This window comes from Ascaphus truei, chromosome 10, assembly GCF_040206685.1.
Source record: "Ascaphus truei isolate aAscTru1 chromosome 10, aAscTru1.hap1, whole genome shotgun sequence".
NCBI lineage: Eukaryota > Metazoa > Chordata > Amphibia > Anura > Ascaphidae > Ascaphus > Ascaphus truei.
In genome coordinates, this window is record NC_134492.1 from 55,113,636 (window position 1) to 55,132,469 (window position 18,834).

At 47.8% G+C, this 18,834-nt stretch overlaps 1 protein-coding gene across 1 annotated transcript in view; it reads left to right on the plus strand.

Annotated features, from left to right (window-relative positions):
* Positions 1-18,834, plus strand: part of CDC14A (cell division cycle 14A) — a 117,000-nt gene that overhangs the window by 76,877 nt on the left and 21,289 nt on the right. Inside the window, exon 11 of the mRNA XM_075615491.1 lies at positions 15,243-15,352. Coding sequence (XP_075471606.1) covers positions 15,243-15,352 — 110 coding nt within the window. The remainder of the gene's footprint in view (positions 1-15,242; positions 15,353-18,834) is intronic.

An 18,834-nucleotide genomic window follows, 5' to 3' on the forward strand; every position in this document is an offset into this window, starting at 1 on the left:
GGTGGGGGCTGTGTATGTATGTATATATATACAGTGATTGACAAATCACCAAAAAATCTACTCGCCACATAAAAAAATCTACTCGCCACCTAGTACCAAACGTGTGCTGCTTGGGCCAATATTTACTCGCCCGGGGCGAGCAAATGTATAGGTTTGTCGAACACTATATATATATATATATATATATATATGTATATATGTATATATATATATATATATATATATATGTATGTATGTATGTATGTATGTATATATATATATATATATATACTGTGACAGAAACCAGGGGATGGTAATAAATTCCGTATATAGGGCTCCCAGGATACTAGACAGTTTCTATCCTGTTTGGCCTGGGAGTGCAGCCTTATAATACATACACTCCATCCCACAGTTTGGCAAGCGCTGGAACTGAGGGATGAGAGATCCAGACCAGAGTTTGTCTGCTGCCTGATTTCTGTCACCTGTCATGCTAATTAGGAATCAGGTATGAAAGTCTGATTTCCTGTTTGCTCTGGTCTCTCCACAAGAGCCAGGAGGCTGGAAGGCTGCTGAACTACAGAGGGGAGAAGCCTCTTCCCCAAACAGGTTCAATCTTTCTGTTCATTTGTGTAAGACTGCAAAAGTACCTTGTTTTGTTGTTGGAAGTGGAAAAGCCACTTCCAACCCTGAGTCAGGGATATCTAAGTTAAGTTATCGCTCAGGTGAGCAGCTTTTGGTTTTGATCTGTTTTCTGTTGTATGCACTGTGGCAGTCTCAGTGCCTGGGACTGAATAAACCAGGCATAGCCTGTTTAAAGGAACAGTACGTGACGCCTCATCATTTAACCTACCCTAAAAGACCGTGTTCTAAACAGTCCCGGACAAACGACGGAGCCCCGGAGTAAGCCGTTTGTCACATATGGTGGAGAATGCGGGCAGAGCACTAAGGGGTCTGCGGGTTGAAGAACTTTAAATAAAAAAAAAAAAGTTTTTTTTTCATCCTCTGCAAACAAGATGGAAGACGTGGTGGGTGCGCTGGTACGCAATGTCGCTGCCCAGAAAGACGTGAATGAAACCCAGCAACAGCTGTTAATAGCCCAGCAAGAAACTAATGCAAACCAGCAGCAGACGAATGCAGCCCAGCAACAGACGAATGAAGCCCTGCAAAACGCGAATGCAAACCAGCAAGAGACAAACCGCTTGCTGAGAGAGGAGCAGCAGCGGTTCGCTCAGGGCTTACAGCAGGAACTCGAGATCCTGAGGGGGACTATCAGTAACCTTCCACGGGCAGAGGCAGCCCCAGTTCCGAAAATGACCAGGGCAAGCCACTACCTTCAGAAGATGGGACCCTCGGATGATGTGGAAGCCTATCTTCTCACGTTTGAACGCACGGCACAGAGAGAGGGATGGCCAGAAGCTGAGTGGGCTGGTCTAATCGCACCCTTCCTAAGCGGCGAACCCCAGAAGGCTTACTTTGATCTAGAGCCAGCCGAAGCTAACGTCTATGCAAAATTGAAGTTCGAGATCCTCGCCCGCCTCGGCGTAACCACGGCTGTTCGCGCCCAAAGGTTTCACGCATGGTCCTTCACGATGGATAAAGCCACCCGAAGCCAGATGTATGACCTCATCCACCTCGCCCGGAAGTGGCTACAACCCGAGATCAACTCAGCCAGCCACATCGTGGAACGGTTGGTCATGGACCAGTTCTTGAGGAAACTTCCCTCTGCCTTACGCCGTTGGGTCAGTCGGAGTGACCCCCACAATGCGGATGAGCTTGTGGCCCTCGTAGAAAGGTACAATGCAGCAGATGAGCACCCGCAACCCACAATCGTGGAGCAACCCCACTACCCGAGGTTCCAGGACTCTTCCAGAGACGGTAAAAGGGTACCGGGGTTAAGGGGCGCTGAAGAGCGGCGACCACCTTCACGCAGCACCAGCAACAGTGGTTCGCACACTAAGGGCAATAGCCAACATGGGGAGCCGGGAAAAGGCTCTAAGTGGGACACAGACTATGTACCTAAATGTGTAAATTGTCATGAGAGGGGCCACACAGCAAAAATCTGCCCACTAAATGATGAGCCCATGCAATGCAACAGCGTGGAACCTTATTCGCTGTTGTCCCAATGTATGGGCCCTAGCCCAGAGGACCCCATGAATAACCATCTGTGGGCATTTGTAAAGGTTAATGGTAAGAGGGTTCGGGCACTTCTTGACTCTGGGAGCATGGTCACACTAGTGTCCGAATACCTCTTGCCCATTAAGAAGAAACAGGGAAACAGTTCACAAAGAGTGGCAATTTGTTGTATACATGGGGATAATCATGAATATTCCACTGTTGATGTTTTTTTTGAAACAGAGTTTGGTTCTTTAGATTTCAAGGTGGGTATTGTACCCAAACTGGCACATGATGTGTTAATAGGGACCGACTTTCCCCATTTTCTAAAAATGTGGTCCCCCGCTCAGAATAGCGCCCAGAGTTCAATAGCGGACCATAACGAAGTATTAGAAGAAACAAATCCTTTCCCTTTTTCAGAAATGGAGGTTGACGAGGGCCCAAATAAGAAGGGGGAAAAGGAGGAGTGCTGTAAAATTCCCTTCCCCATCACTACTTTGGTAGGGAATACCCCAAATCAAGATGTTGAGCAGACACTTACCACCCCAGAACCGGATAAGACCCTCGCTGACCTAGAGGTCAGTCCTGGGAGTTTTAAGAAGGCCCAGTGGGAGGACCCCACATTAGCGGTAGCAAGGGGAAATATACGGGACCAGAATAGTACTCCTGGCCAACCAGATAGGTCACTTGCTTACCCCTACTTCGAGGTAGAGAACGACCTAGTATATCGGGTTGATAAAAGGAAATCAGTTACAACTAAACAATTGTTGGTACCACGGACATTCCGTAACGTAGTATTACACCTCGCACATAGTCATCCATTGGGGGGACACCTAGGGGTGGAAAAGACAAAAGAAAAGGTTCTCCGAAGCTTCTATTGGCCTGGGGTTCTGGCAGAAATTACGAATTATTGTTCCTCATGCCCAGCCTGTCAGATCACCGCCCCGTTCAAGGCGTACCGCAGCCCATTGGTACCCCTTCCCATAATAGAGGTACCATTTGACCGGATTGCTATGGATCTAGTAGGACCCCTAATAAAGTCTGCTAGGGGACATCAGCATATATTGGTAATATTAGATTATGCCACCCGATATCCGGAGGCAGTTCCCCTACGTAGCACCTCTGCCAAAAACATAGCAAAAGAGTTAGTAGTTCTGTTTTCCCGGGTTGGAATTCCTAAAGAGATTCTATCTGACCAGGGAACACCATTTATGTCCCAAGTAACAAAAGAGTTATGTAAACTCCTAAAAATCAAGCATCTCAGAACCTCAGTCTATCATCCACAAACAGATGGTTTAGTGGAAAGGTTCAATAAAACCTTAAAGAGCATGTTACGGCGGGCGGTCGATAAAGATGGGAAAAACTGGGATTGTTTGTTACCGTACCTGTTATTTGCCATTAGGGAAGTTCCCCAATCATCCACAGGCTTCTCCCCGTTTGAACTATTGTATGGCCGACACCCAAGGGGCTTACTGGATATAGCCAAAGAGACTTGGGAACACGAGGTTACCCCTTACAGAAGTGTAATAGAGCATGTTGCCCAGATGCAGGACCGCATTGCTGCAGTCCTACCCATAGTGAGGGAACACATGGAAAAAGCTCAAGAAGCACAGAGGAATACGTATAATAAGGGTGCTAGGGTCAGAATTTTTTTTCCAGGTGATAGGGTACTAGTTCTGGTTCCCACCGTGGAGAGTAAATTCCTTGCTAAATGGCATGGGCCATATGAGGTCTTGGAAAGAGTGGGAGAAGTAAATTATAAGGTAAGACAGCCAGGTAGGAGGAAACCTGAGCAAATTTACGATATAAACCTACTCAAGCCCTGGAAAGATAGAGAAGTCTTGTTAACCCTAGTACCCCCAGGTCCGTCAGAGAATCAAGAAACTGACCCAGAGGTTAGCATAGCTGAAACCCTGTCTGTTCATCAGAAACGAGAGGTTCAGAATTTAGTGAGAAGAAACAAAGAAATCTTCTCTATACAGCCAGGTAGAACTAGCGTAATTGAACATGACCTAGTCTCTGAACCGGGGGTCCGAGTTAACCTTAAACCGTACCGAATCCCAGAGGCCAAAAGAAAGGCTATAAGTTTAGAGGTTAAAAAAATGCTAAAACTAGGTGTAATTGAGGAATCCCAAAGTGGGTGGAACAGCCCTATAGTCTTAGTCCCAAAGCCAGATGGTACAACAAGGTTTTGTAATGACTACCGGAAACTAAACGCGGTGTCAAAATTTGATACTTATCCTATGCCCAGGGTAGATGAACTTGTAGAGAGACTGGGCAAAGCCCGATATCTCACAACCCTAGACCTAACAAAAGGGTACTGGCAGGTTCCCCTCACAGAAAGGGCAAAAGAAAAGACAGCCTTCTCAACCCCAGACGGCCTCTTTCAGTATAAGGTGTTGCCTTTTGGCTTACATGGAGCTCCCGCCACATTCCAAAGAATGATGGATAAAATTTTAAAACCACATGCTCGGTATGCTGCCGCCTACCTGGATGATGTGGTAATCCAGAGTGAAGATTGGCAATCCCACCTTCCAAAGGTCCAAGCTGTGCTTGACGCAGTCCGGTCTGCTGGACTAACTGCTAACCCCGCTAAATGCACTATTGGTCTGGAGGAGGCCAAGTATCTGGGATATTCTATTGGCAGAGGTTTACTCAAACCCCAAACACTCAAAGTGGAGGCGATACAAAATTGGCCAAGGCCAGTTACAAAAAAAACAAGTAAGGACCTTTTTGGGGTTAATTGGGTACTATAGAAGGTTTATTCCCAATTTTGCAACTAAGGCAACCCCACTAACTGACCTCACAAAAGCAAGAGGACCGCTAATGGTAAAGTGGTCCCCCGAAACCGAACAGGCCTTTAGAAGCCTGAAAGAAGCTCTCTGTGCCCAACCAGTGTTGGTCACACCTGACTTCTCCAAAGAGTTCGTAGTTCAAACCGACGCATCTGAGGTAGGACTGGGGGCGGTACTCTCCCAGGAGTCTCAAGGTGAGGAGCACCCCATCCTTTATTTAAGTAGGAAACTAAATCCCCAGGAGAAAAATTACTCCATAGTAGAGAAAGAGTGTCTCGCAATAAAGTGGGCAGTAGAGACGCTCAAATACTACCTGTTGGGGAGAAAATTCCGGTTGGTCACAGATCATGCACCCCTTACCTGGATGTGTCAAAACAGGGAAAAGAATGCTAGAGTGACCAGGTGGTTCCTAAGCCTACAACCCTTTAAATTTTCTGTGGAACACAGGTCAGGGCACAAACATGGCAATGCTGACGGGTTGTCAAGGATGCACTCCCTAATATCCATGGTCGCTCATCCCTCGAGGTCTGAGCTGGGGGGGAGGATATGTGACAGAAACCAGGGGATGGTAATAAATTCCGTATATAGGGCTCCCAGGATACTAGACAGTTTCTATCCTGTTTGGCCTGGGAGTGCAGCCTTATAATACATACACTCCATCCCACAGTTTGGCAAGCGCTGGAACTGAGGGATGAGAGATCCAGACCAGAGTTTGTCTGCTGCCTGATTTCTGTCACCTGTCATGCTAATTAGGAATCAGGTATGAAAGTCTGATTTCCTGTTTGCTCTGGTCTCTCCACAAGAGCCAGGAGGCTGGAAGGCTGCTGAACTACAGAGGGGAGAAGCCTCTTCCCCAAACAGGTTCAATCTTTCTGTTCATTTGTGTAAGACTGCAAAAGTACCTTGTTTTGTTGTTGGAAGTGGAAAAGCCACTTCCAACCCTGAGTCAGGTATATCTAAGTTAAGTTATCGCTCAGGTGAGCAGCTTTTGGTTTTGCTCTGTTTTCTGTTGTATGTCCCGGACAAACGACGGAGCCCCGGAGTAAGCCGTTTGTCACAATACATACATATATATATACATACATGTATATATATACACATATATGTATGTATGTATGTATATATATATATATATATATATATATATTTATATACCATAATACTGAGTTAAGTTATGGTGAGTAAAAAAAGTGACAAAAACCCTCCATAGGAAAGCAAATATGCAAATACAACTGTATGCTCATCTGCATGTTTTAGGCAGGTCTGCAACCCCGCCTTTCCCCATTATCACCCAGCATACAGCACTTCCACTGCAGCAAGGGATTCTGGGAAATGACATGCAAATGAGCACACAGTGGCACTTTTTGCCTCAAAAACCATTTTTAACATGGTTCCCTATAGGCTTAAGCTTGCTGCATGGTCAAAGCTGGCTGTGCTCAAAGCTGTTAAAAATGGTTTGAGCACAGCAATGGGAACCATTGAGCAATGGGAACCATGTTAAAAATGGTTTTTGAGGCAAAAAGTGACACTGTGTGCTCATTTGCATGTCATTTCCCAGAATCCCTTGCTGCAGTGGAAGTGCTGTATGCTGGGTGATAATGGGGAAAGGCGGGGTTGCAGACCTGCCTAAGACATGCAGATGAGCATACAGTTGTATTTGCATATATATATATATATATATATATATATATATATATATATATATATATGTATATGTATATGTATATATATATATATATATATATATATATATATATATATATATATATGTATATATATGTATATATATGTATATGTATATATGTATATATATATACACATTTTAAGTTATGGTGGGTGAAAAAGGCGACAAAAAACATCCACCGTTCGCATATAGACAATAAAGAATATCACTTGTGAGCACATTCACGTCTTAGACAGGTCTGCACCCCCGCCTTTCACCATTACAACCTAGCATACAGTCTAATCCCATGCTGTGCTTAAAAGCTGTGTGAACAGCAGAGCATTTGCTTATATGGGTTCCATGTAAAAATGGATTTCAGGCAAAAGGTGACACATTGTGTGCTCATTTGCATGTCATTTCCTAGAATCCCTTGCTGCAGTGGAAGCACTGTATGCTAGGTGAGAATGGTTGAAAGGCCTGTCTAAGACATGTGAATCTGCTCACAAGTGATATTCTTTATTGGATATTGTCACAGTAACTTGTGAAGGGTTATAATATACACAAATCTCTGGGTTTAATTGAACACAACTAAGATATGATAAATTAAGTTTATTCCTTAAAAAAGGTGAACACACAAGATTGCACGAATAACATACAGAATATAGCACTTACGTGGGATGGGGCAATGAAGTAATCAAAGACAGGATTAGCAATTCATCAAAGTAATCAGGATTCTTTCAGATGTTCAAACGATGACACTGGGCATAGGGCTTACACTCGTTTATATGGGGTTTCAGCCCTATCCCTTAACATTGGGTGCCAGGCATTGGTTATCAATTACCTCCACCCAATTACCCCTTGCCACCTCACGTGGGAGCATTTAATACCTGCCCACACGGGTGGGCATTATTCTAATCAGGGGCTCATTTCCCTATCCCCCCCTCCCAAAAGCCTGGCATCGCCCAGTCTGCCTTTTGGGTCCCTTCACAGGAAAACCTTTATCTCAAGGTGTGAAACACAACACTTTACCCAAGTACCCATGTCCTGCTCTTCTTTGTCCTAGCATACACAAGGAGGATGGGGGAGCCTTTGATCAGGGGGTTTATTGTAGACCTCTTGTCGCCCCCTGAGCATTAACATACCATATGGGCCTCTAGCTTTCCCGTGCTTTACCCTAGACCCAAAACATAATACATTTTCACAATCATATTTATATTAAAATAATCCTTTCTGTGGGTCTGAGCGGGCTGCAATTTGCCAGGTCCTCATGCCAGAGGACCCTTGCCATAGTGGCCAAATATCAGCCCTCCACGACCCCCAGAACAGGAGATACTAAAACCAAGTTAAAATCTCCTATTAACTTTAATGCAGGATTCTCCGCTACGCTAAAAGAAATATCTGCGTTTCACTCTCCCATTGAAATCAATGGGCTCCGCCGTTATAGGCTTTTAATGGAGCAACTCCGCAATTGAAGTCAATGGGAAAACAACATTTTTCACAGTTACCCATACTCCGTCTGGTTGATCGGAGGGGGCTGGAAATTGCCATGCAGTCATGCCGGAGGAGTGACTACATGCTACCCAAATCCCAGCCCTCTGGTACTCGCAGAAATGGAGATATGGGTTTTCACTTTACACACTTTCGGACTTAGCCGCTTCAAAGCCACGCGGCTTTCCTCCATTAGAATCAATAGGGCATGCGCTGTCATAGGATACAATGGGACCTCCGCTACCATTGAAGTCAGTGGGAAACACACTTTTTCACAGTTAACCCTACTCCGTTCGGTTGAGAGGAGAGGGCTGGAAATTGCCATGCAGTCATGCCGGAGCAGTGACTACATCCAGGACAAATCCCAGCCGCCTGATCCCCACGGAACCGGAGTTATGGGTTTTCAGTTTACACTGTTTTGGACTTAGTGTTTGAAAGCCACGCGGCTTTCTCTGCCATTGCGGACAATGGTGAGACCCTCGTGGCCAGCGCGACCCTTTCTTGTCGCCATTAACTGTCGGACCCGGTTGGGGTCGAGTGAGGGGGTTCCTAGGGGCCAGGGGCAAAACAAATTTTATTTCTGGGTGCCCTAGAACAAAAGTTCCCACGCCAATTGGGCGTGAACTTGACCGAGACCTGATCAAAGCTCTTTTTAGACATTGTTTCCGCTCTTGCGGGTTTGCGGTCTGGCTGGCTGTCAGCTCGTCTCCGGAGGTCGGCTTCAAGGAATCCCCATTGAAATGCATTACTCCATTCACTTTCAATGGGGAACCGCTACTCCTTCTCTCGGGCGCCACCTGCAGGTCTTCTATGATATCGGGCCTAAACCACTGAAATTCCCATTGACTTGCATGAGGCTTCAATGGCGGCCTATGGACGAGCTGCAAAATGGAGCCTGAAAAGGCGGGAAAGGGGACAAAGGGCCATAAACCTGCAAATGCAATTAACCCTTTCCCTCCCGTCCTGATCCCAGTGTATGTACACTGTACAGGTACAAACACCAATAATTGTACCCATATACATTTCTATCACATAGACCACAGTTTGCCCTGGGGCAGGGGAATAAAAATACATTAATTCCCTCTAAATGTGGGACTAGGATAACCAAGGGACGTACCTTTTGGTTGTGAAGCAGGGGAACATATGTATTATCAGTACATTTCTGGTTAAACCCTCACTTCCCAGACGATGGAAGGGGGTGCCTAATGGGGGTGACCCCTTTATTACTCGCGTGGCACCCCTCCTCGTCACAGATATATATACAGATGCAGCGGACATTATTTTAACAAATCACGGCGCCGTTTTTGTGTGCGCTGCTGTACTCCACGCGGCATGAACGCGCCCAATCGCCCCAGGCACACGTGTTTATCGTGGTTGCTTTGTTTGAATTTCATGGATTGTGTGCAATTAAATGTAATGAAATAAATGAATTGTAATGTGTACAGTACTGTGCTACTGTGTCAATTTCAGGTGTTTAAACGCCAGAACACTAAAATGCCATTTTCTGCACTCGCGTCTTAAGGCAGGAAGGTTGGACGTAATCCCGCGCCATGACATGGGTATTCCGAGGTATACACCGCGTTATTTGTTAAAATAATGGCAGCTGCATCTGTATTTGTTTATCTATTATGTGTACACACATGTACAGTGTTGAGAAAGTTTGTAAAACCATTAGAATTTTCACATAGTGAAAAAATAGAGTCCTAAAAATAGATAAAGATAACCCGATCAAACAAATTACGCAAAAATATGATCATTTTTCAACATTTATTTAACCACAAATGATTCAACATTCAATATTCATGTAGTCACGGGGACCAGAATTTTTAACACCGAAACCACCCGGATCACTATCACCAGGCAGAACACAGACGTTGAATACACAAAAGTTTATTCTGGCAAGACAGCAAACACACAAATCATACATTCACAATGAAACACTCACCAACTAGGGCCTGAGGGGGAAGAATCTAGCCTCAACTAGGTGCAGGGGCCTGCTTCAGTAAGCTTGCCCTGAACAGCTTCTTCCCCGGTATCTCAGTGCTATTCGCTCAATAGCACTTTTGAAAATCCCGCCAGCCGTGTCTCCGATCGACTCCAAACTTCATCTGGTTCTCTGATTGGCTGCGCTCCTTACATAGCCCTCGTCTACTATTCTTTTCATGGAGCCGGAGCCGTCGCCCAATCAGAACGTGGATCGTTAGGCTGCAGCCAAGCAAAGGATGAGGGCTTGTCCGGCTGCACCAATCAGAGGAGGGGGCCGGCTTTGGCACTCTGGACCGCCCCTCGTGGAGGGAGCTGCTGGGGAGCGGGAAATTTGAACTGGCCAATTGGAATCGCACCCTCGGGACTCAGACCCGCTAATGGTTTCCTTAACCAGCCCCATACCTCCCGCTGGGTAGACACCACAGTGTCTCGGAGGAAAAAAGGCTCTGCCCCGCTGAGAGTCTGTCCAAGGACCTGATAATCAGCCCTTCCCCGCTCACCATTGTCATGGTACTTAGCCGCTCCCAGCCTTTGTCACGGCATTTCTCTGCCTGCAGCCCAGCTAAGTGAATTACTGGGTCTGCACGCAGGGAAATGCTGAAAACACAAATCACATCACTGGCTTCCTAACTGTGGGGAACATACTAACCTAAGGAATAAAAGTGCTTTTTATGATACAGTCCCAATTCCTCAATTCATACACTTTCCCCCCTTCCAGACATCACACAATGATTAGCTCTTTTCTGGAAGGGGTTACACAAAACATTACATCCAGGCCAAAATGAGCCTCACAGAGGGAGCCATTACACATGTTTTTGGGGCAGCTTGCCGTGCTTCACCATTATTATGTGGTGCTGGCTACCCCTACCGTGATACGTGTGAATAAGTATGTGACCCTTTAGATTCAGTACCTGGTGGCGCCCCCTTCGCGTTTCCATGAATTGCTGGTCAGTCTCACATCGGTTTTGAGGAATTTTGGCCCATTCCTCCTTACGGAACTGCTTCCTTGCATGGACCTCTTGCATCAGGTTCTGCAACAACATTTCAAAGGGGTTTAGGTCCGGACTTAGACTAGGCCATTCTCAAACGTGGAATTTATTCTTCTGAAGCCATTCTTTTTTCCAGGCGATAGGGTGCTAGTTCTGGTTCCCACCGTAGAGAGTAAATTTCTTGCTAAGTGGCATGGGCCATATGAGGTCTTGGAAAGAGTGGGAGAAGTAAATTACAAGGTGAGACAGCCAGGTAGGAGGAAACCTGAGCAAATGTACCATGTAAACCTACTTAAGCCCTGGAAAGATAGAGAGGTCTTGTTAACCCTAGTACCCCCAGGTCCGTCAGAGAATCAAGAAACTGACCCAGAGGTTAGCATAGCTGAAACCCTGTCCGTTCATCAGAAACGAGAGGTCCAGAATTTAGTGAGAAGAAACAAAGAAGTCTTCTCTACACAGCCAGGTAGAACTAGCGTAATTGAACATGACCTAGTCTCTGAACCGGGGGTTAGAGTTAACCTTAAACCGTACTGAATCCCAGAGGCCAAAAGAGAGGCTATAAGTTTAGAGGTTAAAAAAATGCTACAGTAAAACTAGGTGTAATTGAGGAATCCCAAAGTGGGTGGAACAGCCCTATAGTTTTAGTCCCAAAGCCAGACGGTACAACAAGGTTTTGCAATGACTACCGGAAACTAAACGCGGTGTCAAAATTTGATACTTATCCTATGCCCAGGGTTGATGAACTGGTAGAGAGACTGGGCAAAGCCCGATATCTCACGACCCTAGACCTAACAAAAGGGTACTGGCAGGTACCCCTCACAGAAAGGGCAAAAGAAAAGACAGCCTTCTCAACCCCAGACGGCCTTTTTCAATATAGGGTGTTGCCTTTTGGCTTACATGGAGCTCCCGCCACATTCCAAAGAATGATGGATAAAATTTTAAAACCACATGCTCGGTATGCTGCCGCCTACCTGGATGATGTGGTAATCCATAGTGAAGATTGGCAATCCCACCTTCCAAAGGTCCAAACTGTGCTTGACGCAGTTCGGTCTGCTGGACTAACTGCTAACCCCGCTAAATGCACAATTGGTCTGGAGGAGGCCAAGTATCTGGGGTATTCTATTGGCAGAGTTTTACTCAAACCCCAAACACTTAAAGTAGAGGCGATACAAAATTGGCCAGTTACAAAAAAACAAGTAAGGACCTTTTTGGGATTAATTGGTTACTATAGAAGATTTATTCCCAATTTTGCAACTAAGGCAACCCCACTAACCGACCTCACAAAAGCAAGAGGGCCGCTAATGGTAAAGTGGTCCCCCGAAACCGAACAGGCCTATAGAAGCCTGAAAGAAGCTCTCTGTGCCCAACCAGTGTTGGTCACACCTTGTCACGGTTGTGCTCGCCACAAACCTGGGTCGGACCGCGTGGCTGAGGTGGGGTTGTAAAAGCACTGACCTTAGACCACGCAGGCTGAGCCGGATTGCGCAGTTCGTAGTCATACGTAGCAGGGTCAGGACTGGAGAAGGCAGCATCGTCAGTGGACAAGCCAGGGTCAGGACTGGAGACATCAGGGTAAACGTTATTCAAGCAGGAGTTCGGCAACAGGTAGTCAGGAGCTCCCCGCTTCAGCTTAGGAGCACGGGAGTGGACTCTGCGCGTGCAGCGACCATGGCCCATGGTACTGGTCTCAGGAAGTGATAGGTAGACCGGAGTGGGCACACCGCCTGGCAGCAGTGGTAGATCAGTGCTTCAGCGCAAGAGTCCTGAGTTGGCTGGAGAATCCTCCGCTTCAGCGCAGGAACCAGGACATGGCCTCTGCAATAGAGAATGAGCAGCAGGCCCCAGGAACCAGGGAGCTGAAGACAACACTGGGGAAACCTCCGCTTCAGCACAGGAGACAGGAACTAGCAGCCGGTCTCAGGAAACGGAGCTGAAGTCAACAAGGAGAGTACTCCACTTCAGCACAGGAGACAGTAACAGAACTCTGCGTGAACTAGGGAATAGAACTAGAGAGGTTAGAACACAACAGAGCCAAGCCATAGGGCTTGTGGCAGAACACTTGTGAAAACCAGGAAGGGTTATGCTCGGCCGAGAAGGATTGTGGGGGATGCAGTACTTAAAGGCCAGCGGGCCAATCCCCGGAGGAGGGTGTGAAGGCACTGCTCCAATGAGTGAGTACAAGGCTAGGTTGCAGTGATAGCTTGCACAGCTGCAGTAGATACCAGAGGGAGTGTTCCAGGACTGCACAGGTCTGTGAGGCAAGGTAAGCAGTAAACTGAGGTGTGGATTCCTTACATACCTGACTTCTCTAAAGAGTTCTTAGTCCAAACCGACGCATCTGAGGTAGGGCTGGGGGCTGTACTCTCCCAGGAGTCTCAAGGTGAGGAGCACCCCATCCTTTATTTAAGTAGGAAACTAAATCCCCAGGAGAAAAATTACTCCATTGTCGAGAAAGAGTGTCTCGCAATAAAGTAGGCTGTAGAGACGCTCAAATACTATCTGTTGGGGAGAAAATTCCGGTTGGTCACAAATCATGCACCCCTCACCTGGATGTGTCAAAACAGAGAGAAGAATGCTAGAGTGACCAGGTGGTTCCTACGCCTACAACCCTTTAAATTTTCTGTGAAACACAGGTCAGGGCACAAACATGGCAATGCTGACGGGTTGTCAAGGATGCACTCCCTAATATCCATGGTCGCTCATCCCTCGAGGTCTGAGCTGGGGGGGAGGATATGTGACAGAAACCAGGGGATGGTAATAAATTCCATATATAGGGCTCCCAGGATACTGAACAGTTTCTATCCTGTTTAGGCTGGAAAATGCAGCCTCATAATACATGCACTCCATCCCACAATTTGGCAAGTTCTGGAACTGAGGGATGAGGGATCCAGACCAGAGTTTGTCTGCTGCCTGATTTCTGTCACCTGTCATGCTAGTTGGAAATCAGGTATTTAAGACTGATTTCCTGGTTCCTCTTCCCTCTCCCCAAGAGCCTGGAGGCAGGAAGGCTGCTGGAAGCAGAGAGGGGAAAAGCCTCTCCCCAAACAGGTTAAATCATTTTGCTCCTTGTTTCTAAAACTGCAAAGTTCCTTATTTTTGTTGTTGGAAGTGGAAAAGCCACTCCAACCCTGAGTCAGGGAAAACCTTAGTTAAGTTATTGCTCAGGTGAGCAGGCTTTTGTTTTGCTTGTGTTTCTGTTGTATGCAGTGTGGCAGTCTCAGTGCCTGGGACTGAATAAACCAGGCATAGCCTGTTTAAAGGAACAGCACGTTATGCCTCGTCATTTAACCTACCCTAAAAGACCGTGTTCTAACTGTCCCGGACAGACGGCGGGGCCCCGGAGTAAGCCGTTTGTCACAATACATACATACATACATTCATTACATGCCACGCCCACTGTGGTTTACACACCACACACAACACAGTTACAGCTGGAGCAAATACGTTTGTTTTTTAAATTGGATACAAATAAATAGTATTATTTCCATCAGCACCATGTTCTGTGAGCTCCGGCCCTTCTTATAAAAGTGCAAATACTGGGGCTGCTTGCTGCAGGGAATCTGTCCTTTCTTTTATATGATGGGGAAGTCTAGAAGTATCTGTGTGTCTCCGTTGTGATGAAGGCCAGGCTGTGCTGTGCAGTCTCCCTATCTCTCTCCCCCCCTCTCCCCTTCATCCTCCCCCTATCTCTCCCTCCCCTCCTCTCTCTCTCTTCCCCCCTCTCTCTCCCTCCCCTCCTCTCTCTCTCTTCCCCCCTCTCTCTCCCTCCTCTCTCTCTCCCCCCTCCTCTCTCCCTCCCCCTCCTCTCTCCCTCCACTCCTCTCTCCCTCCACTCCTCTCTCTCTCCCCCTTACCTCTCCCTTACCCTCTCCCTCCCCTCTTTCCTCCTCCCTCTCTCACCCCTCTCTTTCTCTCTCCCCCTCCCTCTCCCTCTCCCCCTTCTCTCTCTTTCCCTCCCCCTCCCTCCCGCCTCTTTCTTATCCCCCTCACTCTTTCTTCCCCTTCACTCTCTCTTCCCCCCTCTCTCTTCCCCCCTCTCCCTCTCTCTTCTTAAACTCTCCCTCTCTTTCCCCTATCCCTCTCTCTTCCCAATCTCTCTCCCCATTTCTCCCCTCCCTCTCTCTCTCTTCCCCCTCTCTCTCCCCATCTCTCTATCTCCCGCCCTCCCTCTCTCTCTCTACCCTCTCTGTTATTGAGATTAACGAGCTGTTTCCTTGTCCCGTTTGCTAGAATAATTATGAGGATGAGTTGGGGCAGAGAAACGCTCTGACTCAGGGAGACAAACTGCGCGCCTTGAAGAGTCGGAGACAGCCGCGCTCTGCTACCACTGGCGCCCTGCGGTGAGAAACCGGATCCCTCTCTCTCGCACTCTTTCCTTCACTCTGTCTCTTTTCCTCACTCTCGCTCTGTCTATTTCCTTCGCTCTGTCTCTTTCCCACGCTCTGTCTCTTTCCCACGCTCTGTCTCTTTCCCACGCTCTGTCTCTTTCCCACGCTCTGTCTATTTCCCACGCTCTGTCTCTTTCCCACGCTCTGTCTCTTTCCCTCGCTCTGTCTCTTTCCCTCGCTCTGTCTCTTTCCCTCGCTCTGTCTCTTTCCCTCGCTCTGTCTCTTTCACTCGCTCTGTCTTTCTCTCGCTCTCGCTTTGGCTCTTTCCCTCGCTCTGTCTCTTTCCCTCACGCTCGCTCTGTCTCTTACCCTCGCTCTCGCTCTGTCTCTTTCCCTCGCTCTGTCTCTTTCCCTCGCTCTGTCTCTTTCCCTCGCTCTGTCTCTTTCCCTCGCTCTCACTCTTTCCCTCGCGCTCCCTCTGTCTCTTACCCTCGCTCTCGCTCTGTCTCTTTCCCTCGCTCTGTCTCTTTCCCTCGCTTTGTCTCTTTCCCTCGCTCTCGCTCTGTCTCTTTCCCTCGCTCTGTCTCTTTCCCTCGCTCTGTCTCTTTCCCTCGCTCTTGCTCTGTCTCTTTCCCTCGCTCTCGCTCTGTCTCTTTCCTTCGCTCTCGCTCTTTCCCTCGCTCTCGCTCTGTCTCTCTCCCTCGCTCTGTCTCTCTCCCTCGCTCTGTCTCTCTCCCTCGCTCTGTCTCTCTCCCTCGCTCTGTCTCTCTCCCTCGCTCTGTCTCTCTCCCTCGCTCTGTCTCTCTCCCTCGCTCTGTCTCTCTCCCTCGCTCTGTCTCTCTCCCTCGCTCTGTCTCTCTCCCTCGCTCTGTCTCTCTCCCTCGCTCTGTCTCTCTCCCCCGCTCTGTCTCTCTCCCTCGCTCTGTCTCTCTCCCTCGCTCTGTCTCTCTCCCTCGCTCTGTCTCTCTCCCTCGCTCTGTCTCTCTCCCTCGCTCTGTCTCTCTCCCTCGCTCTGTCTCTCTCTTTCCCTCGCTCTGTCTCTTTCCCTCGCTCTGTCTCTTTCCCTCGCTCTGTCTCTTTCCCTCGCTCTGTCTCTTTCCCTCGCTCTGTCTCTTTCCCTCGCTCTGTCTCTTTCCCTCGCTCTGTCTCTCTCCCTCGCTCTGACTCTCTCCCTCGCTCTGTCTCTCTCCCTCGCTCTGTCTCTTTCCCTCGCTCTGTCTCTTTCCCTCGCTCTGTCTCTTTCCCTCGCTCTGTCTCTTTCCCTCGCTCTGTCTCTTTCCCTCGCTCTGTCTCTTTCCCTCGCTCTCGCTCTGTTTCTCTCCCTCGCTCTGTCCCTCGCTCTCGCTCTGTCTCTCTCCCTCGCTCTCGCTCTGTCTCTCTCCCTCGCTCTCGCTCTGTCTCTTTCCCTCGCTCTGGCTCTGTCTCCCTCGCTCTCGCTCTGTCTCTCTCCCTCGCTCTGTCTCTCTCCCTCGCTCTGTCTCTCTCCCTCGCTCTGTCTCTCTCCCTCGCTCTGTCTCTCTCTTTCCCTCGCTCTGTCTCTTTCCCTCGCTCTGTCCCTTTCTCTCGCTCTGTCTCTTTCCCTCGCTCTGTCTCTTTCCCTCGCTCTGTCTCTTTCCCTCGCGCTCCCTCTGTCTCTTACCCTCGCTCTCGCTCTGTCTCTTTCCCTCGCTCTGTCTCTTTCCCTCGCTTTGTCTCTTTCCCTCGCTCTCGCTCTGTCTCTTTCCCTCGCTCTGTCTCTCTCCCTCGCTCTGACTCTCTCCCTCGCTCTGTCTCTCTCCCTCGCTCTGTCTCTTTCCCTCGCTCTGTCTCTTTCCCTCGCTCTGTCTCTTTCCCTCGCTCTGTCTCTTTCCCTCGCTCTGTCTCTTTCCCTCGCTCTCGCTCTGTTTCTCTCCCTCGCTCTGTCCCTCGCTCTCGCTCTGTCTCTCTCCCTCGCTCTCGCTCTGTCTCTCTCCCTCGCTCTCGCTCTGTCTCTTTCCCTCGCTCAGTAACGTTTAGATCTGGCTAAATACAGATTGATATCCTAACACATATTTGTCATTCTTTGTGTGTGTGGTGTGTGTGTGTATATACGCGTGTGTCTGTATTACACGTACACATGGTTATGGCTTAATCATTTGGCTGAAGATTCTGTTATTGGCTGGTTTAGGGTATAACTTTCTATGACATACATACAATATATATATATATACAGTGTTCGACAAACCTATACATTTGCTCGCCCCGGGCGAGTGGATTTAACCCCCGGGCGAGTAAATATTGGCCCAAGCAGCACACGTTTGGTACTAGGTGGCGAGTAGATTTTTTTGTGTGGCGAGTAGATTTTTTGGTGATTTGTCAACCACTGTATATATATATATATATATATTTACAAAGTATATAGCATATGGAAATATTACTGTATGCTCATTTGCATGTCTTAGACAGGTCTGCAGCCCCACATTTCACCATTTGCACCCAGCACACAGCACTTCCACTGCAGCAAGGGATTTTGCTTTAAAACCATAAACATGGTTCCCTATAGGCTTAAGCTTGCTGCATGGTCACAGATTTGAGCATAGCCAGGGTTAAGATGCATAGCCAGTAAACCCACCCACAGACAGCTGTTTCGACCTTAATGGGTCTCCTCAGTGTGGGGTTGGTTACACTGGCTTTGCAAAAATGAAGCAAGGGATAGGTTTTACCATACTTAGTTAAGTTATGGTGGGTAAAATTTTTTGACAAAAACCCTCCACAGCAAAGCATATAGCATATAAACCTATCCCTTGCATAATGTTTGCATAGCCTGTATAACCAATATATATATATACAGTATAGTGGTTGACAAATCACCAAAAAATCTACTCGCCACACAAAAAAATCTACTCGCCACCTAGTACCAAACGTGTGCTGCTTGTGCCAATATTTACTCGCCCGGGGGTTAAATCCACTCGCCCGGGGCGAGCAAATGTATAGGTTTGTCGAACACTGTTATATATATATATATATATATATATATATGCAAATACAACTGTATGCTCATCTGCATCTTTTAGGCAGGTCTGCAACCCCACCTTTCACCATTGTCACCCAGCATACAGCACTTCCACTGCAGCAAGGGATTCTGGGAAATGACATGCAAATGAGCACACAGTGCCACTTTTTGCCTCAAAAACCATTTTTAACATGGTTCTCTATAGGCTTAAGCTTGCTGCATGGTCACAGCTTTGAGCACAGCCAGGGTTAAGGTGCATACCCAGAAAACCACCCACAGACAGGGTTTTTGTCACTTTTTTTACTCACCATAACTTAACTCAGTATTATATATATATATATATATATATGCAAATATAACTGTATGCTCATCTGCATGTCTAAGGCCTCGGTCCCGCTGCGCTCGTTGGCGCGGGCGGCGGGTCGCGAGTTCCCCACCAGCAGGGGAATCCTCGCGAGCCGGTCCCGGTCCCCCCTGGCGGCACAGCTGACTACACGCTGTAGCGGGTCAGCCGCTGGAGACA